This window comes from Cheilinus undulatus, linkage group 9 (assembly GCF_018320785.1).
Source record: "Cheilinus undulatus linkage group 9, ASM1832078v1, whole genome shotgun sequence".
Taxonomy (NCBI): domain Eukaryota; kingdom Metazoa; phylum Chordata; class Actinopteri; order Labriformes; family Labridae; genus Cheilinus; species Cheilinus undulatus.
This window is the reverse complement of record NC_054873.1, coordinates 52,003,363-52,027,531: the sequence shown is the minus strand read 5'-3', so window position 1 is coordinate 52,027,531 and position 24,169 is coordinate 52,003,363. Positions and strand designations below refer to the sequence as shown.

General features: G+C 46.0%; 1 protein-coding gene across 1 annotated transcript in view; it reads left to right on the top strand.

Moving 5' to 3' along the window:
* pard6a (par-6 family cell polarity regulator alpha) overlaps nt 1-24,169 on the top strand; it is a 49,249-nt gene that overhangs the window by 167 nt on the left and 24,913 nt on the right. Inside the window, exons 1-2 of the mRNA XM_041796777.1 lie at nt 1-231; nt 15,890-16,112. The exon at nt 1-231 is cut by the window's left edge and continues 167 nt beyond it. Coding sequence (XP_041652711.1) covers nt 115-231; nt 15,890-16,112 — 340 coding nt within the window. The 5' untranslated portion in view covers nt 1-114. The remainder of the gene's footprint in view (nt 232-15,889; nt 16,113-24,169) is intronic.

Genomic DNA, 24,169 nt, shown 5'->3' with positions numbered 1-24,169 from the left:
GAGGACCGTCAGACCACGGTGGTCATGGACTAACGGACGGACCGTATGGAGGGAGAGGAGGCACCGAGCCTAGATCCCCGAGCCTAGATCCTCGAGTCCAGGTCCATCCGGTTCATGGTTTTATCCGCAGTGACACACCGAGCACCGAGCAGCATGTCGAGGCAGCAGCAGCACCGAGCGCCGTTAAAGCTCCCCGACAGCACCGGCAGCATGGTGGAGGTGAAGAGCAAGGTGAGTCCCGGGCTTTAGCACACAAACACGGGGCTCTGAGGCGGGAGAGACCCGGGACCGGAGCCGGGACACAGCTGTCAGCAGGCCTGGGGTCCCGGTGTTTCCCCGACACGGATCACCGCAGCCTGGACCCGGTCCCCCCGGTCCGCTGGTGTGTTACTATAGTGTGTGTTAGTGTGTGTGTTAGTGTGTGTGTTAGTGTGTTATTATTGTGTCTCTGTCCTGATGCTGACTCTCCGTGGGTTTCTGGTGGAGCCCCCCCTCTCTCTCCTCTCTCTCTCTCTCTCTCTCTTTCTCTCTCTGGTGGGTGGGTGGGTGGGGGGTGGGGGGGTCTACCTGACGGACAGGTGTTCTGCTCGTCAGGAGAGTGAAGCTGTTTTCTGCCTCCATGGTTTTTCTGATATCCGGTTAGTTGAAGCTCAGTAAAGGAGATCCAGGTCTCTGAGTCCCCCATGCCCTGGTTCACTCTGGTCCTCTGAGGGCCAGGGTGTTTTATTTTGGGTATTAGTATTTTATTTGGAAAAGGGAAATCAGAAACACGCTGGCTCCTTACTGACAAACATTCTGAGAATGTTGTGACTGCAGGGTCAGGTAGTCTCAGGCAGCTCCGCCCCCTGGTGGTTACTTCCGGTTTTTATGATTTCAATCACAAAATATATACATATATGATACAGACTGATATTTACAGCTGCTATAGACTGATATTTACAACTGATATAGACTGATATTTACAGCTGATATAGACTGATATTTACAGCTGATACAGACTGATATTTACAGCTGATATAGACTGATATTTACAGCTGATATAGACTGATATTTACAGCTGATGTAGACTGATATTTACAGCTGATGTAGACTGATATTTACAGCTGATGTAGACTGATATTTACAGCTGATATAGACTGATATTTACAGCTGATGTAGACTGATATTTACAGCTGATGTAGACTGATATTTACAGCTGATATAGACTGATATTTACAACTGATATAGACTGATATTTACAGCTGATACAGACTGATATTTAAAGCTGATATAGACTGATATTTACAGCTGATATAGACTGATATTTACAGCTGATACAGACTGATATTTACAGCTGATATAGACTGATATTTACAGCTGATACAGACTGATATTTACAGCTGATATAGACTGATATTTACAGCTGATATAGACTGATATTTACAGCTGATGTAGACTGATATTTACAGCTGATGTAGACTGATATTTACAGCTGATGTAGACTGATATTTACAGCTGATATAGACTGATATTTACAGCTGATGTAGACTGATATTTACAGCTGATATAGACTGATATTTACAGCTGATATAGACTGATATTTACAGCTGATATAGACTGATATTTACAGCTGATATAGACTGATATTTACAGCTGATATAGACTGATATTTACAGCTGATACAGACTGATATTTACAGCTGATACAGACTGATATTTACAGCTGATATAGACTGATATTTACAGCTGATATAGACTGATATTTACAGCTGATATAGACTGATATTTACAGCTGATATAGACTGATATTTACAGCTGATATAGACTGATATTTACAGCTGATATAGACTGATATTTACAGCTGATATAGACTGATATTTACAGCTGATATAGACTGATATTTACAGCTGATACAGACTGATATTTACAGCTGATACAGACTGATATTTACAGCTGATACAGACTGATATTTACAGCTGATATAGACTGATATTTACAGCTGATATAGACTGATATTTACAGCTGATATAGACTGATATTTACAGCTGATATAGACTGATATTTACAGCTGATATAGACTGATATTTACAGCTGATATAGACTGATATTTACAGCTGATATAGACTGATATTTACAGCTGATACAGACTGATATTTACAGCTGATATAGACTGATATTTACAGCTGATACAGACTGATATTTACAGCTGATACAGACTGATATTTACAGCTGATATAGACTGATATTTACAGCTGATATAGACTGATATTTACAGCTGATACAGACTGATATTTACAGCTGATACAGACTGATATTTACAGCTGATATAGACTGATATTTACAGCTGATATAGACTGATATTTACAGCTGATATAGACTGATATTTACAGCTGATATAGACTGATATTTACAGCTGATACAGACTGATATTTACAGCTGATACAGACTGATATTTACAGCTGATATAGACTGATATTTACAGCTGATATAGACTGATATTTACAGCTGATATAGACTGATATTTACAGCTGATATAGACTGATATTTACAGCTGATATAGACTGATATTTACAGCTGATACAGACTGATATTTACAGCTGATACAGACTGATATTTACAGCTGATATAGACTGATATTTACAGCTGATATAGACTGATATTTACAGCTGATATAGACTGATATTTACAGCTGATATAGACTGATATTTACAGCTGATATAGACTGATATTTACAGCTGATATAGACTGATATTTACAGCTGATATAGACTGATATTTACAGCTGATATAGACTGATATTTACAGCTGATACAGACTGATATTTACAGCTGATACAGACTGATATTTACAGCTGATATAGACTGATATTTACAGCTGATATAGACTGATATTTACAGCTGATATAGACTGATATTTACAGCTGATATAGACTGATATTTACAGCTGATATAGACTGATATTTACAGCTGATATAGACTGATATTTACAGCTGATATAGACTGATATTTACAGCTGATACAGACTGATATTTACAGCTGATATAGACTGATATTTACAGCTGATACAGACTGATATTTACAGCTGATACAGACTGATATTTACAGCTGATACAGACTGATATTTACAGCTGATATAGACTGATATTTACAGCTGATATAGACTGATATTTACAGCTGATATAGACTGATATTTACAGCTGATATAGACTGATATTTACAGCTGATATAGACTGATATTTACAGCTGATACAGACTGATATTTACAGCTGATACAGACTGATATTTACAGCTGATATAGACTGATATTTACAGCTGATATAGACTGATATTTACAGCTGATATAGACTGATATTTACAGCTGATATAGACTGATATTTACAGCTGATACAGACTGATATTTACAGCTGATACAGACTGATATTTACAGCTGATACAGACTGATATTTACAGCTGATATAGACTGATATTTACAGCTGATATAGACTGATATTTACAGCTGATATAGACTGATATTTACAGCTGATATAGACTGATATTTACAGCTGATATAGACTGATATTTACAGCTGATATAGACTGATATTTACAGCTGATATAGACTGATATTTACAGCTTTTTTTTGTGGTCGTTGTGGTTTCGGTCAGATAAACTGTTGTCGGACCTTCATGGAGTCTGGGTCTGATCCAGTACCATCTCTGTCTTTGTGTTTCCTCTCAGTGAAGCAGCAGAACAACATTCAACCCTGAACGATCAATAGAGAGAGACCAGCTGTCTATGAGGAGCTAACGTGCAGCGAGCTGCTGCTAACACGTTTCAGATTCTGAACCATGGCGCTCGCAGCAGCTCGGAGTGATAAAATATGATTTTAGTAAAAATCCGTTTTGATGCCATGAGACGACAGAATGTGCAGACACTCGATATCAGCTCATCTATTATTGATATTGATCAGAAATGCCAGACAGGCGTCTGCATGCTAGGGAGTTGGACAACAACGTTGTCAACATTTCAGCTAGGAGTGTGTGGGTTCTTTTTCTAATGGCAATAGTCTAATAAACACAGGAGACCATATATGGTCAAACATCTGACATTTGGAGACAAACAGGAAGTAGTGCAAATGTGAACCAGTGACTCCAGAATAAAAGCCTGATATCATAGATGCAAGCTTTACTGTGGTTTTAATGGTTTTAATGGTTTTAGTGGTTTAATGGTTTTAATGGTTCGGTGGTTTTAGTGGTTTTAGTGGTTTTAATGGTTTTAATGGTTTAATGGTTTTAATGGTTTAATGGTTTTAGTGGTTTTAATGGTTTAATGGTTTTAATGGTTTAATGGTTTTAATGGTTTTAATGGTTTAATGGTTTTAATGGTTTTAATGGTTTAATGGTTTTAATGGTTTTAATGGTTTTAATGGTTTTAATGGTTCAGTGATTTTAGTGGTTTAATGGTTTTAATGGTTTAATGGTTTTAATGGTTTTAATGGTTCAATGGTTTTAGTGGTTTTAATGGTTTTAATGGTTTAATGGTTTTAATGGTTTAATGGTTTTAGTGGTTTTAATGGTTTGAATGGTTTTAATGGTTTAATGGTTTTAATGGTTTAATGGTTTTAGTGGTTTTAATGGTTTTAATGGTTTAATGGTTTTAATGGTTTTAATGGTTCAATGGTTTTAGTGGTTTTAATGGTTTTAATGGTTTAATGGTTTTAATGGTTTAATGGTTTTAATGGTTTAATGGTTTTAGTGGTTTGAATGGTTTGAATGGTTTAATGGTTTTAATGGTTTAATGGTTTTAGTGGTTTTAATGGTTTGAATGGTTTAATGGTTTTAATGGTTCAATGCTTTTAATGGTTTTAATGGTTTAATGGTTTTAGTGGTTTGAATGGTTTGAATGGTTTAATGGTTTTAATGGTTTAATGGTTTTAGTGGTTTTAATGGGTACATAAACATAAGATATTCATTTATTAGTCCCACAAGTAGACATTCCAAATTTACAGCATCAAGAATGGAGTAGACAAGGCGCACAACTAGAGACATAGAAGAATAAATAGAGTAAGAATAAAAAGTCTACAGGGATTGTTATTGAGCTCTTAGAGGATCTGTAATGTCTAACTCTCCTAAAGTTACAGCGCTTAACAAATATATCAGACCACCTGTCATCTCTGTCTCAGAGACCATCCAGCATCATGAAGTGCTTTAATGCGGACTCTTTCATTTTCAGTCAGCTCTCCACGTTTTACCATTTTGAACAGGAATGAGGAATTTCAAACTGAATTCACCCAAATCTGAGCCGGCTCACTGGGCTTCTCTGAGAAGTCAGAAATGAATCAAGCATAACATTCAACCACTAAAACTCATTTTTCTCTTCAGGAATGACAGTAAATAACTATAATCTGACATATTAATCAGAAATATTAATGTGTTTTACTATTTTTCATTTTTTTGGTAAATCAGTACATTGTAAAATTCATGGATAACAATAATGATTCTATTTTAGCATTAAAAATATCATTTGGGTTAAAGAGCTTCTACATATTGATGTATTAACCATTGCAGAAACATAAAAAATGATTTTGGTAATTACCAATGCTGTTAATTTAGGGCAGCTGTGGCAGAAACCTGACTGTGGTTAGGGTTAGGGTGGTCTAATACATTTGTTAAGCTCTGTGTGTAATTAGCATGAACACAATTAGAATAATCATAGAAAGAAATGAAAAAACACACTTAAGGGCCTCTAAGGGTTAAAGTTCGTGCTGAATCAGCTGAATGTGACTGCTAGATCAAATTCACTCATAAGTCTAGAACCAGCTCCATCTTTACCCTAAAGAGAGAATCCTGAGGCCGCCCACAGCCGCTCATGGTCAGATAAGGTCTAGGTTTGCTGTTGAACCAGTTCTCCTGGTCGGTCCAGAGTCTGCTCTAAACACAAAGAAGTGATCAGAGATAAGACGTAGACCAGCCCCGTCCTTAGGTTGGACCCTGGAGGGTTGGTCAACCGCTCAGACGGTTTTTGGTATGAAGTGGAAGTGACTTCAACATGCCAAGGATGTTGATGAGGGAACCATCATATAGACCCAACATCAGAACATCAGCAGATACCAGAGAGAGATTATCTGAGCATGCTCACATACTCCTCTGCTGCACAGCACAGAGTTTATCTGAGCACGCTCACAACCTCCTCTGCTGCACAGCACAGAGTTTATCTGAGCACGCTCACAACCTCCTCTGCTGCACAGCACAGAGTTTATCTGAGCACGCTCACAACCTCCTCTGCTGCACAGCACAGAGTTTATCTGAGCACGCTCACAACCTCCTCTGCTGCACAGCAGGGAGTCAGTTACTGTGGATGGAAGATGAGGTGGAGAGGGAGGAATGTTTTAAAAACTGTAAAGGATGACATCATCTTCAAAGGCAGAGGGAGGAATGTTTTAAAATCTGTAAAAGATGACATCATCTTCAAAGGCAGAGGGAGGAATGTTTAAAAACTGTTAAGGATGACATCATCTTCAAAGGCAGAGGGAGGAATGTTTTGAAAACTGTAAAGGATGACATCATCTTCGATGGCAAAGGGAGGAATGTTTTTTCAAACTGTAATGTATGACATCATCTTCAAAGGCAGAGGGAGGAATGTTTAAAAACTGTAAAGGATGACATCCTGTTCAAAGGCAGAGGGAGGAATGTTTTAAAATCTGTAAAAGATGACATCATCTTCAAAGGCAGAGGGAGGAATGTTTAAAAACTGTTAAGGATGACATCATCTTCAAAGGCAGAGGGAGGAATGTTTTGAAAACTGTAAAGGATGACATCATCTTCGATGGCAAAGGGAGGAATGTTTTTTCAAACTGTAATGTATGACATCATCTTCAAAGGCAGAGGAGGAATGTTTAAAACTGTAAAGGATGACATCCTGTTCAAAGGCAGAGGAGGAATGTTTTAAAATCTGTAAAAGATGACATCATTTTCAAAGGCAGAGGGAGGAATGTTTAAAAACTGTTAAGGATGACATCATCTTCAAAGGCAGAGGAGGAATGTTTTGAAAACTGTAAGGATGACATCATCTTCGATGGCAAAGGGAGGAATGTTTTTTCAAACTGTAATGTATGACATCATCTTCAAAGACAGAGGGGGGAATGTTTTATAAACTGTAAAGGATGACATCCTATTCAAAGGCAGAGGGAGGAATGTTTTAAAATCTGTAAAAGATGACATTATCTTCAAAGGCAGAGGGAGGAATGTTTAAAAACTGTTAAGGATGACATCATCTTCAAAGGCAGAGGGAGGAATGTTTTGAAAACTGTAAAGGATGACATCATCTTCAAAGGCAGAGGGAGGAATGTTTATAAACTGTAAAGGATGACATCATCTTCAGGGGCAGAGGGAGGAATGTTTTATAAACTGTAAAGGATGACATCATCTTCAAAGGCAGAGAGGGAATGTTTTAAAATCTGTAAAAGATGACATCATCTTCAACGGCAGAGGAGGAATGTTTAAAAACTGTTAAGGATGACATCCTGTTCAAAGGCAGAGGGAGGAATGTTTTAAAATCTGTAAAAGATGACATCATCTTCAAAGGCAGAGGAGGAATGTTTAAAAACTGTTAAGGATGACATCATCTTCAATGGCAGAGGGAGGAATGTTTTGAAAAATTTAAAGGATTACAAAATCTTAGATGGAAATGGGAGGAATTTTTTTTCAAACTGTAATGTATGACATAATCTTCAAAGGCAGAGGAGGAATGTTTAAAAACTGTAAAGGATGACATCATGTTCAAAGGCAGAGGGAGGAATGTTTTAAAATCTGTAAAAGATGACATCATTTTCAAAGGCAGAGAAGGAATGTTTAAAAACTGTTAAGGATGACATCATCTTCAAAGGCAGAGGGAGGAATGTTTTGAAAACTGTAAAGGATGACATCATCTTCGATGGCAAAGGGAGGAATGTTTTTTCAAACTGTAATGTATGACATCATCTTCAAAGACAGAGGGGGGAATGTTTTATAAACTGTAAAGGATGACATCCTATTCAAAGGCAGAGGGAGGAATGTTTTAAAATCTGTAAAAGATGACATCATCTTCAAAGGCAGAGGGAGGAATGTTTAAAAACTGTTAAGGATGACATCATCTTCAAAGGCAGAGGGAGGAATGTTTTGAAAACTCTAAAGGATGACATCATCTTCAAAGGCAGAGGGAGGAATGTTTATAAACTGTAAAGGATGACATCATCTTCAGGGGCAGAGGGAGGAATGTTTTATAAACTGTAAAGGATGACATCATCTTCAAAGGCAGAGGGAGGAATGTTTAAAATCTGTAAAAGATGACATCATCTTCAAAGGCAGAGGGAGGAATGTTTAAAAACTGTTAAGGATGACATCATCTTCAGAGTCAGAGGAGGAATGTTTTGAAAACTGTAAAGGATGACATCATCTTCGATGGCAAAGGGAGGAATGTTTTTTCAAACTGTAATGTATGACATCATCTTCAAAGGCAGAGGGAGGAATGTTTAAAAACTGTTAAGGATGACATCATCTTCAAGGACAGAGGGGGGAATGTTTTATACACTGTAAAGGATGACATCCTGTTCAAAAGCAGAGGGAGGAATGTTTTAAAATCTGTAAAAGATGACATCATCTTCAAAGGCAGAGGGAGGAATGTTTAAAAACTGTAAAGGATGACATCATCTTCAAAGGCCGAGGGAGGAATGTTTTGAAAACTGTAAAGGATGACATCATCTTCAAAGGCAGAGGGTGGAATGTTTAATAATCTCTAAAGGATGACATCATCTTCAAAGACAAGGGTGGAATGTTTAATAATCTCTGAAGGATGACATCATCTTCAAAGACGGAGGGTGGAATGTTTAATAATCTCTAAAGGATGACATCATCTTCAAAGGCGGAGGGTGGAATGTTTAATAATCTCTAAAGGATGACATCATCTTCAAAGGCAAGGGTGGAATGTTTAATAATCTCTAAAAGATGACATCATCTTCAACGGCAAGGGTGGAATGTTTGACAATCTTTAAAGGATGACATCATCTTCAAAGACAAGGGTGGAACGTTTAATAATCTCTAAATGATGACATCATCTTCAAAGGCGGAGGGTGGAATGTTTAATAATCTCTAAAGGATGACATCATCTTCAAAGGCAAGGGTGGAATGTTTAATAATCTCTGAAGGATGACATCATCTTCAAAGGCAAGGGTGGAATGTTTATTAATCTCTGAAGGATGACATCATCTTCAAAGGCAAGGGTGGAATGTTTATTAATCTCTGAAGGATGACATCATCTTCAAAGGCAAGGGAGGAATGTTTAAAAACTGTTAAGGATGACATCATCTTCAAAGGCAGAGGGAGGAATGTTTTGAAAACTGTAACGGATGACATCATCTTCAAGGGCAGGGAGAGAAATGTTTTGAAAACTGTAAAGGATGACATCATCTTCAAAGGCAGAGGGAGGAATGTTTTATAAACTGTAAAGGATGACATCATCTTCATTGGCAGAGGGGGGAATGTTTTATAAACTGTAAAGGATGATGTCATCTTCAAAGACAGAGAGAGAATGTTTTATAAACTGTAAAGGATGACATCATCTTCAAAGACAGAGGGGGGAATGTTTTATAAACTGTAAATGATGACATCCTGTTCAAAGGCAGAGGGAGGAATGTTTTAAAATCTGTAAAAGATGACATCATCTTCAAAGGCAGAGGGAGGAATGTTTTATAAACTGTAAAAGATGACATCATCTTCAAAGGCCGAGGGAGGAATGTTTTGAAAACTGTAAAGGATGACATCATCTTCAAAGGCAGAGGGAGGAATGTTTTATAAACTGTAAAGAATGACATCATCTTCAGAGGCAGAGGGAGGAATGTTTTATAAACTGTAAAGGATGACATCATCTTCAAAGGCAGAGGGAGAAATGTTTTAAAATCTGTAAAAGATGACATCATCTTCAAAGGCAGACTGAGGAATGTTTTAAAAACAGTTAAGGATGACATAATCTTCAGAGGCAGAGGGAGGAATGTTTTAAAAACTGTTAAGGATGACATCATCTTCAGAGGCAGAGGAGGAATGTTTTAAAAACGGTAAAGTATGACATCATCTTCAAAGGCAGAGGGAGGAATGTTTTATAAACTATAAAGGATGACATTATCTTCAAAGGCAGAGGGAGGAATGTTTTTAAACTGTAAAGGATGACATCATCTTCAAAGGCAGAGAGAGGAATGTTTTATAAACTGTAAAAGATGACATCACCTTCAAAGGCAGAGGGAGGAATGCTTTAAAATCAGTTAAGGATGACATCATCTTCAAGGGCAGAGGATGGAATGTTTTATAAACTGTCAAGGGTGACATCATCTTCAAAGGCAGAGGGAGGAGTGTTATAAAATCAGTAAAGGAGCACATCATCTTCAAAGGCAGAGGGAGGAATGTTTCATAAACTGTAAAGGATGACATCATCTTCAAAGGCAAAGGGTGGAATGTTTTAAAAACTGTAAAGAATGACATCGTCTTCAATGGCAGAGGTAGGAATGTTTTATAATCTGTAAAGTATGACATCATCTTCAAAGGCAGAGGGAGGAATGTTTTATAAACTGTAAAGGATGACATCATCTTCAAAGGCAAAGGGAGGAATGTTTTATAAACTGTAAAGAATGACATCGTCTTCAATGGCAGAGGGGGGAATGTTTTATAAACTGTAAAGTATGACATCATCTTCAAAGGCAGAGGGAGGAATGTTTTAAAAACTATAAAGGATGACATCGTCTTAAACGGCAGAGGGAGGAATGTTTGTGACGCTGGGATGTTTGGTCATCTGTAGTTTGCATCTTTTGGAGACGTAGGTGGAACAGAGATGGATTCATGCTGGGCGCTGTAGGGGTCACCTGGTCCTGAGAAGATGAGGAGAGGAGAGTCAGATAGCAGGACGATGCTGACCACCATAGGGGTTTGAGTCCCGTACAGGACATCCCACTTGTGACGGTACTCTCTGACCAATCAGGATCTAGATTTCACCCTTCAGTATCGGCTTAGCTCCACGGGAGCCTAACCAGAGGTGATACCAAAGACAGGGTCAGAGACCAGACTGGTACCCCACAGAGGAAAACCATCCTACCAGAGCAGCTGGTCTCTGTTTGACTTCCTGTTTGCTGTGATTTAAGGTGGACCCTGACTCAGAATCAGAGGTTGTTGGGGTGTTAATGACTTTCCCTGTCACGTTATGTAATCAGAATTAAAGCGGGGTGTGCTGGTCTTTTGTCCTGGTAATAATGGCTCCATTTAGAGCTCCAGAGTGAGCCAACAGCCTGATAATCCTGATCCACAGAACTACACAAACCTGCTTTAGCCACAATAATCCCTTCAACTATTTACACCCTCTAATTACCTAAGTTTGTTTATAATGGCTCTTCCCCCTTTATTATGGCCCCGCCCCCTGTTTCTGTCATCCCTGAGGCCATCATTATTATCAGCACGCATGTGAACCACTACCACAGTGCATTCATCAACAGGAACCACAGAGACCTGGTTTTCTCCTTGGGGGGCAAACTGATTCAGATTAGCTCTAACGGCCACCACGGGGGAGGAGTTAAATCTGTGCTACAGGACAGGTGTGTAGGAGGAGGAGGAGTTACATCTGTGCTACAGGACAGGTGTGTGTGTGGGGGGTTACATCTGTGCTACAGGACAGGTGTGTAGGAGGGGGAGGAGTTACATCTGTGCTACAGGACAGGTGTGTAGGAGGAGGAGGAGTTACATCTGTGCTACAGGACAGGTGTGTGTGTGGGGGGTTACATCTGTGCTACAGGACAGGTGTGTAGGAGGGGGAGGAGTTACATCTGTGCTACAGGACAGGTGTGTAGGGGGGGAGTTACATCTGTGCTACAGGACAGGTGTGTAGGAGGGGGAGGGGTAACATCTGTGCTACAGGACAGGTGTGTAGGAGGGGGAGGAGTTACATCTGTGCTATAGGACAGGTGTGTAGAAGGGGAGGAGTTACATCTGTGCTATAGGACAGGTGTGTAGGAGGAGGAGTTACATCTGTGCTACAGGACAGGTGTGTAGGAGGCGGAGGAGTTACATCTGTGCTACAGGACAGGTGTGTGGGGGTTACATCTGTGCTACAGGACAGGTGTGTAGGAGGAGGAGTTACATCTGTGCTACAGGACAGGTGTGTCGGGGGGGAGTTACATCTGTGCTACAGGACAGGTGTGTAGGAGGGGGAGGGGTTACATCTGTGCTACAGGACAGGTGTGTAGAAGGGGGAGGAGTTACATCTGTGCTATAGGACAGGTGTGTAGGAGGGGGAGGGGTTACATCTGTGCTACAGGACAGGTGTGTAGAAGGGGGAGGAGTTACATCTGTGCTATAGGACAGGTGTGTAGGAGGGTGAGGAGGTACTTCGGTGCTACAGGACAGGTGTGTAGAAGGGGGAGGAGTTACATCTGTGCTATAGGACAGGTGTGTAGGGGGGGAGTTACATCTGTGCTACAGGACAGGTGTGTAGGAGGGGAGGAGTTACATCTGTGCTATAGGACAGGTGTGTAGGGGAGTTACATCTGTGCTACAGGACAGGTGTGTAGGAGGGGAGGAGTTACATCTGTGCTACAGGACAGGTGTGTAGAAGGGGGAGGAGTTACATCTGTGCTATAGGACAAGTGTGTAGGGGGGGAGTTACATCTGTGCTACAGGACAGGTGTGTAGGAGGGGGAGGAGTTACATCTGTGCTACAGGACAGGTGTGTAGGAGGGGGAGGAGTTAAATCTGTGCTAAAGGACAGGTGTGTAGGAGGGGGAGGAGTTACATCTGTGCTACAGGACAGGTGTGTAGAAGGGGGAGGAGTTACATCTGTGCTACAGGACAGGTGTCTAGGAGCGGGAGGACCTACATCCGTTCTACAGGACAGGTGTGTAGGAGTGGGAGGAGTTACATCTGTGCTACAGGACAGGTGTGTAGGAGGAGGAGGAGTTACATCTGTGCTACAGGACAGGTGTGTAGAAGGGGGAGGAGTTAAATCTGCTACAGGACAGGTGTGTAGGAGGAGGAGTTACATCTGTTCTTCAGTACCGGTGTGTATGAGTGGGAGGAGTTAAATCTGTGCTACAGGACAGGTGTGTAGGATGGGGAGGAGTTACATCTGTGCTACAGGACAGGTGTGTAGGAGGGGGAGGAGTTAAATCTGTGCTATAGGAGAGGTGTGTAGGAGGGGAGGAGTTACATCTGTGCTACAGGACAGGTGTGTAGGAGGGGGAGGAGTTAAATCTGTGCTATAGGACAGGTGTGTAGGAGGGGGAGGAGTTACATCTGTGCTACAGGACAGGTGTGTAGGGGGGGAGTTACATCTGTGCTACAGGACAGGTGTGTGGGGGGGGAGTTACATCTGTGCTACAGGACAGGTGTGTAGGCGGGGGGGAGTTCCATCTGGGCTACAGGACAGGTGTGTAGGAGGGGGAGGGGTAACATCTGTGCTACAGGACAGGTGTGTAGGAGGGGGAGGAGTTACATCTGTGCTACAGGACAGGTGTGTAGAAGGGGGAGGAGTTACATCTGTGCTATAGGACAGGTGTGTGGGGGGGGAGTTACATCTGTGCTACAGGACAGGTGTGTAGGAGGGGGAGGAGATACATCTGTGCTACAGGACAGGTGTGTAGGAGGAGGAGTTAAATCTGTGCTATAGGACAGGTGTGTGGGGAGTTACATCTGTGCTACAGGACAGGTGTGTAGGAGGGGGAGGAGTTACATCTGTGCTACAGGACAGGTGTGTAGAAGGGGGAGGAGTTAAATCTGTGCTACAGGACAGGTGTGTAGGAGAGGGAGGAGTTACATCTGTGCTATAGGACAGGTGTGTAGGGGTTACATCTGTGCTACAGGACAGGTGTGTAGGAGGAGGAGGAGTTACATCTGTGCTACAGGACAGGTGTGTAGAAGGGGGAGGAGTTAAATCTGCTACAGGACAGGTGTGTAGGAGGGGGAGGAGTTACATCTGTGCTACAGGACAGGTGTGTAGGAGGGGGAGGAGTTAAATCTGTGCTATAGGACAGGTGTGTAGGAGGGGGAGGAGTTACATCTGTGCTACAGGACAGGTGTGTAGGATGGGGAGGAGTTACATCTGTGCTACAGGACAGGTGTGTAGGAGGGGGAGGAGTTACATCTGTGCTACAGGACAGGTGTGTAGGAGGGGGAGGAGTTACATCTGTGCTACAGGACAGGTGTGTAGGAGGGGGAGGAGTTACATCTGTGCTATAGGACAGGTGTGTAGGAGGGGGAGGATTTAAATCTGTGCTACAGGACAGGTGTGTAGGAGGGGGAGGAGTTACATCTGTGCTATAGGACAGGTGTGTAGGAGGGGGAGGATTTAAATCTGTGCTACAGGACAGGTGTGTAGGAGGGGGAGGAGTTACATCTGTGCTATAGGACAGGTGTGTAGGAGGGGGAGGAGTTAAATCTGTGCTACAGGACAGGTGTGTAGGAGGGGGAGGAGTTACATCTGTGCTATAGGACAGGTGTGTAGGAGGGGGAGGAGTTACATCTGTGCTATAGGACAGGTGTGTAGGAGGGGGAGGAGTCACATCTGTGCTCTTTTCTAAAAGTCTGAGAGAAAGTTCAGTCACATGAGGCGATGGTTCTGTGTGTTAATCCTGGTGGAGATGAAGGATGCTGGAATCATCCAGAGGTCAGTGTCTTTAGCAGACATCGGTCTGTTAGTGAAGCTTTACTGATCTTAGACGGCTCCATCATCAGCTGTGGTCGTGGGGGTTTCACATTTATTTTACTTTAAAGATGTACTTCTCCTCCAGAATCAGCCGTTAAATCCCTGTGATTAATGATTGAACATATCTGAGTGTTTGAATATGAAAACAAAGCCTTTTTAAATTCCTTCTCTGGTGGAATGTGCGGTTTGGCTCCAAGCTTGAATTCCTGGTAAATTCCATCAGCTCAGACTTCAGGTTGGACACGTACGAGTCTCTTTAGTCAAACACAGTTGTGTTAAACTGGCAGTACTACGTCCATTCTTCATCTCCGTGGCGTTAGATCAGCGTTTTACTCAAACATCAGTGACTACAGTCACTCTCTCTGTGGGTGATTAGATAGTCTACGTAGATTTATTTGGCCTGTCTGATCACAGCAGACTGTCAGAGTGAGGACGACTCTGAGCCACAACTTTCCAGCTTCACCCGTACCTGGTCAGGAGCTCTGGGTAAGGGGGAGGAGTCAGAGCGCAGGTATGTGTGGTCTTAATGAGGTTCATCAGGGCGAGGTCAGAGTTCAGCCTTAGGGACAGAGAGAGAGGAGGGAGGAATAGACCCACTGCTCCGTCATATCTGGATATGGTTATCATTACAGGTTTATCAAACGTTCCCACCTTGACTTAGAAGATGATGTTATCATTATAAGATCATCAAACATTCCCACCTTGACTTAGATGTTGATGTTTTCTTTATAAGATTATCAAACATTCCTGCCTTGACTTTGACGATGATGTTATCTTTATAAGATTATCAAACATTCCTACCTTGACTTTGACGACGATGTTATCTTTATAAGATTATCAAACATTCCTACCTTGCCTTTGACGATGATGTTATCTTTATAAGATTATCAAACATTCCTACCTTGCCTTTGACGATGATGTTATCTTTATAAGATTATCAAACATTCCTACCTTGCCTTTGACGATGATGTTATCTTTATAAGATTATCAAACATTCCTACCTTGCCTTAGAAGATGACACCATGAACCCCTCACCCCTAGCCACTTTTCTAGAGGTTGTCACCAAAGTCCAGTCTAGGAAACTGTTGGTGTTTCTGTGTTCTAATAATGACGCTAATGATGCTGGAAGATTCTTGAATCTTGTCTGTTTTGGTTTAAAGACAGATCCCAGTCTCTCTCCAGGAACTAAATCCTGGTATTATTTTCTCCCTCTTTGTCTCGGTCAGTTTGAAGCAGAGTACCGTCGTTTCGCTCTGAAGAGGAACGGCCCAGGGGGCTTCCAGGAGTTTTACCGCCTCCTCCAAACCATCCACCGTATCCCGGGAATGGACGTGTTGCTGGGATACGCCGACGTACATGGAGACCTGCTGCCAATCAACAACGACGACAACTTCCACAAAGCCGTGTCGTCGGCAAATCCTCTGCTGCGGATCATCATCACCAAAAAAGGTACGACAGGTCATTTGTTCTAGTCCCGGTAGTAGCAGGCGTGATGTCTGAGAAGAGGACAGAACATCGGTTTTAACCTCTGACCCCTTCAATCTCTCCTGGACTTTTAGTCTTAAAAAGCCAATGTCAACCCTGTGGAGCAGTCCCGCTCTAAACTAACCCTAACCCTGTAATAGTCAGGGGTCTCCTGTAGTGGTCAGGGGTCTCCTGTGGTGGTCAGGGGTCTCCTGTGGTGGTCAGGGGTCTCCTGTGGTGGTCAGTGGTCTCCTGTGCTGATCAGGGGTCTCCTGTGGTGGTCAGGGGTCTCCTGTGCTGATCAGGGGTCTCCTGTGGTAGTCAGGGGTCTCCTGTGCTGATCAGGGGTCTTCTGTGGTAGTCAGGGGTCTCCTGTGGTAGTCAGGGGTCTTCTGTGGTAGTCAGGGGTTGCCTGTGGTAGTCAGGGGTCTCCTGTGGTAGTCAGGGGTCTCCTGTGCTGATCAGGCGTCTTCTGTGGTAGTCAGGGGTCTTCTGTGGTAGTCAGGGGTCTTCTGTGGTAGTCAGGGGTTGCCTGTGGTAGTCAGGGGTCTTCTGTGGTAGTCAGGGGTCTCCTGTGATAGTCAGGGGTCTTCTGTGGTAGTCAGGGGTTGCCTGTGGTAGTCAGAGGTCTCCTGTGATAGTCAGGGTCTTCTGTGGTAGTCAGGGTCTCCTGTGGTAGTCAGGGGTCTTCTGTGGTAGTCAGGGGTCTCCTGTGGTAGTCAGGGGTCTCCTGTGATAGTCAGGGGTCTTCTGTGGTAGTCAGGGGTCTCCTGTGGTAGTCAGGGGTCTCCTGTGATAGTCAGGGGTCTCCTGTGATAGTCAGGGGTCTTCTGTGGTAGTCAGGGGTCTCCTGTGGTAGTCAGGGGTCTCCTGTGATAGTCAGGGGTCTCCTGTGGTAGTCAGGGGTCTCCTGTGCTGATCAGGGGTCTTCTGTGGTAGTCAGGGGTCTACTGTGGTAGTCAGGGGTCTGCTGTGGTAGTCAGGGGTCTTCTGTGGTAGTCAGGGGTCTCCTGTGGTAGTCAGGGGTCTTCTGTGGTAGTCAGGGGTCTTCTGTGGTAGTCAGGGGTCTCCTGTGGTAGTCAGGGGTCTCCTGTGCTGATCAGGCGTCTTCTGTGGTAGTCAGGGGTCTTCTGTGGTAGTCAGGGGTCTTCTGTGGTAGTCAGGGGTTGCCTGTGGTAGTCAGGGGTCTTCTGTGGTAGTCAGGGGTCTCCTGTGATAGTCAGGGGTCTTCTGTGGTAGTCAGGGTTGCCTGTGGTAGTCAGGGGTCGCCTGTGCTAGTCAGGGGTCTTCTGTGGTAGTCAGGGGTCTCCTGTGGTAGTCAGGGGTCTTCTGTGGTAGTCAGGGGTCTCCTGTGGTAGTCAGGGGTCTCCTGTGATAGTCAGGGGTCTTCTGTGGTAGTCAGGGGTCTCCTGTGGTAGTCAGGGGTCTCCTGTGGTAGTCAGGGGTCTACTGTGGTAGTCAGGGGTCTACTGTGGTATTCAGGGTCTCCTGTGGTAGTCAGGGTCTCCTGTGATAGTCAGGGGTCTCCTGTGGTAGTCAGGGGTCTCCTGTGCTGATCAGGGGTCTTCTGTGGTAGTCAGGGGTCTCCTGTGGTAGTCAGGGGTCTCCTGTGGTAGTCAGGGGTCTTCTGTGGTAGTCAGGGGTCTTCTGTGGTAGTCAGGGGTTGCCTGTGGTAGTCAGGGGTCTCCTGTGGTAGTCAGGGGTCTCCTGTGATAGTCAGGGGTCTTCTGTGGTAGTCAGGGGTCTTCTGTGGTAGTCAGGGGTCTCCTGTGCTGATCAGGGGTCTTCTGTGGTAGTCAGGGGTCTCCTGTGATAGTCAGGGGTCTTCTGTGGTAGTCAGGGGTCTCCTGTGATAGTCAGGGGTCTTCTGTGGTAGTCAGGGGTCTCCTGTGGTAGTCAGGGGTCTTCTGTGGTAGTCAGGGGTCTCCTGTGGTGGTCAGTGGTCTCCTGTGCTGATCAGGGGTCTCCTGTGGTGGTCAGGGGTCTCCTGTGCTGATCAGGGGTCTCCTGTGGTAGTCAGGGGTCTCCTGTGCTGATCAGGGGTCTTCTGTGGTAGTCAGGGGTCTCCTGTGGTAGTCAGGGGTCTTCTGTGGTAGTCAGGGGTTGCCTGTGGTAGTCAGGGGTCTCCTGTGGTAGTCAGGGGTCTCCTGTGCTGATCAGGCGTCTTCTGTGGTAGTCAGGGGTCTTCTGTGGTAGTCAGGGGTCTTCTGTGGTAGTCAGGGGTTGCCTGTGGTAGTCAGGGGTCTTCTGTGGTAGTCAGGGGTCTCCTGTGATAGTCAGGGGTCTTCTGTGGTAGTCAGGGGTTGCCTGTGGTAGTCAGAGGTCTCCTGTGATAGTCAGGGGTCTTCTGTGGTAGTCAGGGGTCTCCTGTGGTAGTCAGGGGTCTTCTGTGGTAGTCAGGGGTCTCCTGTGGTAGTCAGGGGTCTCCTGTGATAGTCAGGGGTCTTCTGTGGTAGTCAGGGGTCTCCTGTGGTAGTCAGGGGTCTCCTGTGATAGTCAGGGGTCTCCTGTGATAGTCAGGGGTCTTCTGTGGTAGTCAGGGGTCTCCTGTGGTAGTCAGGGGTCTCCTGTGATAGTCAGGGGTCTCCTGTGGTAGTCAGGGGTCTCCTGTGCTGATCAGGGGTCTTCTGTGGTAGTCAGGGGTCTCCTGTGGTAGTCAGGGGTCTCCTGTGGTAGTCAGGGGTCTTCTGTGGTAGTCAGGGGTCTCCTGTGGTAGTCAGGGGTCTTCTGTGGTAGTCAGGGGTCTTCTGTGGTAGTCAGGGGTCTCCTGTGGTAGTCAGGGGTCTCCTGTGCTGATCAGGCGTCTTCTGTGGTAGTCAGGGGTCTTCTGTGGTAGTCAGGGGTCTTCTGTGGTAGTCAGGGGTTGCCTGTGGTAGTCAGGGGTCTTCTGTGGTAGTCAGGGGTCTCCTGTGATAGTCAGGGGTCTTCTGTGGTAGTCAGGGGTTGCCTGTGGTAGTCAGGGGTCTCCTGTGATAGTCAGGGGTCTTCTGTGGTAGTCAGGGGTCTCCTGTGGTAGTCAGGGGTCTTCTGTGGTAGTCAGGGGTCTCCTGTGGTAGTCAGGGGTCTCCTGTGATAGTCAGGGGTCTTCTGTGGTAGTCAGGGGTCTCCTGTGGTAGTCAGGGGTCTCCTGTGATAGTCAGGGGTCTCCTGTGATAGTCAGGGGTCTTCTGTGGTAGTCAGGGGTCTCCTGTGGTAGTCAGGGGTCTCCTGTGGTAGTCAGGGGTCTCCTGTGGTAGTCAGGGTCTCCTGTGCTGATCAGGGTCTTCTGTGGTAGTCAGGGGTCTCCTGTGGTAGTCAGGGGTCTCCTGTGGTAGTCAGGGGTCTTCTGTGGTAGTCAGGGGTCTTCTGTGGTAGTCAGGGGTCTTCTGTGGTAGTCAGGGGTCTCCTGTGGTAGTCAGGGGTCTCCTGTGATAGTCAGGGGTCTTCTGTGGTAGTCAGGGGTCTTCTGTGGTAGTCAGGGGTCTCCTGTGCTGATCAGGGGTCTTCTGTGGTAGTCAGGGGTCTCCTGTGATAGTCAGGGGTCTTCTGTGGTAGTCAGGGGTCTCCTGTGATAGTCAGGGGTCTTCTGTGGTAGTCAGGGGTCTCCTGTGGTAGTCAGGGGTCTTCTGTGGTAGTCAGGGGTCTCCTGTGGTAGTCAGGGGTCTCCTGTGATAGTCAGGGGTCTTCTGTGGTAGTCAGGGGTCTCCTGTGGTAGTCAGGGGTCTCCTGTGATAGTCAGGGGTCTCCTGTGATAGTCAGGGGTCTTCTGTGGTAGTCAGGGGTCTCCTGTGGTAGTCAGGGGTCTCCTGTGATAGTCAGGGGTCTCCTGTGGTAGTCAGGGGTCTCCTGTGCTGATCAGGGGTCTTCTGTGGTAGTCAGGGGTCTCCTGTGGTAGTCAGGGGTCTCCTGTGGTAGTCAGGGGTCTTCTGTGGTAGTCAGGGGTCTCCTGTGGTAGTCAGGGGTCTTCTGTGGTAGTCAGGGGTCTTCTGTGGTAGTCAGGGGTCTCCTGTGGTAGTCAGGGGTCTCCTGTGCTGATCAGGCGTCTTCTGTGGTAGTCAGGGGTCTTCTGTGGTAGTCAGGGGTCTTCTGTGGTAGTCAGGGGTTGCCTGTGGTAGTCAGGGGTCTTCTGTGGTAGTCAGGGGTCTCCTGTGATAGTCAGGGGTCTTCTGTGGTAGTCAGGGGTTGCCTGTGGTAGTCAGGGGTCTCCTGTGGTAGTCAGGGGTCTTCTGTGGTAGTCAGGGGTCTCCTGTGGTAGTCAGGGGTCTTCTGTGGTAGTCAGGGGTCTCCTGTGGTAGTCAGGGGTCTCCTGTGATAGTCAGGGGTCTTCTGTGGTAGTCAGGGGTCTCCTGTGGTAGTCAGGGGTCTCCTGTGATAGTCAGGGGTCTCCTGTGATAGTCAGGGGTCTTCTGTGGTAGTCAGGGGTCTCCTGTGGTAGTCAGGGGTCTCCTGTGATAGTCAGGGGTCTCCTGTGGTAGTCAGGGGTCTCCTGTGCTGATCAGGGGTCTTCTGTGGTAGTCAGGGGTCTCCTGTGGTAGTCAGGGGTCTCCTGTGGTAGTCAGGGGTCTTCTGTGGTAGTCAGGGGTCTTCTGTGGTAGTCAGGGGTCTTCTGTGGTAGTCAGGGGTCTCCTGTGGTAGTCAGGGGTCTCCTGTGATAGTCAGGGGTCTTCTGTGGTAGTCAGGGGTCTTCTGTGGTAGTCAGGGGTCTCCTGTGCTGATCAGGGGTCTTCTGTGGTAGTCAGGGGTCTCCTGTGATAGTCAGGGGTCTTCTGTGGTAGTCAGGGGTCTCCTGTGGTAGTCAGGGGTCTCCTGTGCTGATCAGGGGTTGCCTGTGGTAGTCAGGGGTCTCCTGTGGTAGTCAGGGGTCTCCTGTGGTAGTCAGGGGTCTTCTGTGGTAGTCAGGGGTCTTCTGTGGTAGTCAGGGGTTGCCTGTGGTAGTCAGGGGTCTCCTGTGGTAGTCAGGGGTCTCCTGTGATAGTCAGGGGTCTTCTGTGGTAGTCAGGGGTCTTCTGTGGTAGTCAGGGGTCTTCTGTGGTAGTCAGGGGTCGCCTGTGGTAGTCAGGGGTCTCCTGTGGTAGTCAGGGGTCTTCTGTGGTAGTCAGGGGTCTTCTGTGGTAGTCAGGGGTCTCCTGTGGTAGTCAGGGGTCTCCTGTGCTGATCAGGCGTCTTCTGTGGTAGTCAGGGGTCTTCTGTGGTAGTCAGGGGTCTTCTGTGGTAGTCAGGGGTTGCCTGTGGTAGTCAGGGGTCTTCTGTGGTAGTCAGGGGTCTCCTGTGATAGTCAGGGGTCTTCTGTGGTAGTCAGGGGTTGCCTGTGGTAGTCAGGGGTCTCCTGTGATAGTCAGGGGTCTTCTGTGGTAGTCAGGGGTCTCCTGTGGTAGTCAGGGGTCTTCTGTGGTAGTCAGGGGTCTCCTGTGGTAGTCAGGGGTCTCCTGTGGTAGTCAGGGGTCTTCTGTGGTAGTCAGGGGTCTTCTGTGATAGTCAGGGGTCTCCTGTGATAGTCAGGGGTCTTCTGTGGTAGTCAGGGGTCTCCTGTGGTAGTCAGGGATCTCCTGTGATAGTCAGGGGTCTCCTGTGGTAGTCAGGGGTCTCCTGTGCTGATCAGGGGTCTTCTGTGGTAGTCAGGGGTCTCCTGTGGTAGTCAGGGGTCTCCTGTGGTAGTCAGGGGTCTTCTGTGGTAGTCAGGGGTCTTCTGTGGTAGTCAGGGGTTGCCTGTGGTAGTCAGGGGTCTTCTGTGGTAGTCAGGGGTCTCCTGTGATAGTCAGGGGTCTTCTGTGGTAGTCAGGGGTTGCCTGTGGTAGTCAGGGGTCTCCTGTGATAGTCAGGGGTCTTCTGTGGTAGTCAGGGGTCTCCTGTGGTAGTCAGGGGTCTTCTGTGGTAGTCAGGGGTCTCCTGTGGTAGTCAGGGGTCTCCTGTGATAGTCAGGGGTCTTCTGTGGTAGTCAGGGGTCTCCTGTGGTAGTCAGGGGTCTCCTGTGATAGTCAGGGGTCTCCTGTGATAGTCAGGGGTCTTCTGTGGTAGTCAGGGGTCTCCTGTGGTAGTCAGGGGTCTCCTGTGATAGTCAGGGGTCTCCTGTGGTAGTCAGGGGTCTCCTGTGCTGATCAGGGGTCTTCTGTGGTAGTCAGGGGTCTCCTGTGGTAGTCAGGGGTCTCCTGTGGTAGTCAGGGGTCTTCTGTGGTAGTCAGGGGTCTTCTGTGGTAGTCAGGGGTTGCCTGTGGTAGTCAGGGGTCTCCTGTGGTAGTCAGGGGTCTCCTGTGATAGTCAGGGGTCTTCTGTGGTAGTCAGGGGTCTCCTGTGGTAGTCAGGGGTCTCCTGTGATAGTCAGGGGTCTTCTGTGGTAGTCAGGGGTCTCCTGTGGTAGTCAGGGGTCTCCTGTGATAGTCAGGGGTCTTCTGTGGTAGTCAGGGGTCTCCTGTGTGCACTGACAGGACTGTGAGGTGTGATCAGGTCTAAGGTGTAGGGTCTAAGGTCTGACTCCCAGATCTGTGATCAGAGCTGGTCACAGTTAGTCCTGGTCAGGGTTCAGACTAATCTCTGGTTAATAATTCATGATGTAATGATGCTAATCTGCTAGCTTCTGTTGTTGTTGAGGCTCACTGACAGCTGCAGCTGTAATCAGATTACTGAGAGGAGAGAGTCCTCTTTAACGCTCAGAACCCCAGAACTGAACAGGGAACCCTTCAACACACACATCAGAAATAATGGTCCCATCTAACCCGGCATTCTTCAGGCCCTGATCCTCCTCCCGTTAGGGATTAGCTCACTCCTAATCTCTCCAAAACAATCCCCAAACTTTAATCTTGTTTTTCTCCACATCCTGCTCAAATTAAGCTCCAGAGGCACAAAACAACGGCCGGAGCAGCAGCAGGGTTTAGACCCCTAAAAGCCGACGCCTGGATCCTGAATCCTGGGGCTCGTTTTAGTCTAAGAGACAAAGTCCACCAGAAAACCTAAAAAAGGGACATTTGACCAAGACTTCCAGGGCCGGATGCCCAGAAGCATCCCCACAGCACGATGCTGCTGAGAAGCATCCCAACAGCATGATGCTGCCACCAGCGTGCTCCACAGTGGGGATGGTGTGTTTGTGGTGATGTCAGTGTTTGGCGTCTTGTCTGATGGTCTCAAAGCTCCATTCTGGTCTCATCAGACCAAAGACCTTTCTTCCTCTTGACCATGGAGTCTCCCACAGTCCTTCTGGTGAACTCTAGTCCAGATTGAATCTGAGTTTTCTTCAACAGTGTCTTTCTCTTTGCCACTCTCCCATAAAGCTCTGACTGGTGAAGAACCCGGCCAACAGTTGTTGTCTGCAGAGTCTCTCCATCTCAGCTGCTGAAGCTTGGAGCTCCTTCAGAGTAGTCATAGGTGTCTTGGTGTCCTCTCTCACTAGTCTCCTTCTTGCACGCCCACTCAGTGTGTGAGGACGGTCTGATCTAGGCAGATTTACACATGTGACATATTCCTTCATTTCTTCATGATGATTTAACTGAACCCTGGGGGATGTTCAGAGACTTGGAGATGTTTCTGTCTCCATCTTCTGACTTAGACTTTCAGTAAACTTCTCTCTGGGTGTTCTTTTGTCTTCATGGTGTAATGGTACCCATGAATATCATAATTTAGTGTTGTTAAAACCCGGTGTAATCGTCTTATCTGTCTCCATTAAAACTGTCGATGTCTATGACAATGGATCAGGAAATAGAAGGGTCGTCCTATTACACAGGAGCAGATTTCACCACTACACCTGTAGCTCTGTTTCACTGTTAATGAGGGGTAAAGTTAGAGACAGAGCCTCCTCCTCCTCACATCTTCATCACCCTTCCTAACCCTGTGCTCCTCTGTAACCTGAAGCACAGCGGGCTTTGAGGGGTGTGTATTAGTGTGTATTAGTGTGTATTAGTGTGTGATTGAAACAGAGAGTGCTAGGGTCCATCTGGTGCTGTGGTCCATTATCCTCTGAGTGGGATTAACCTCCTCTGAGACCTCATCAATCATATCGGCTCCAGTGTTTGTGTCAGTGTGTGGGTGTGTGTGTGTGTGGGTGTGTGTGTGTGTGTGTTGGGGGGTGTTGGTGT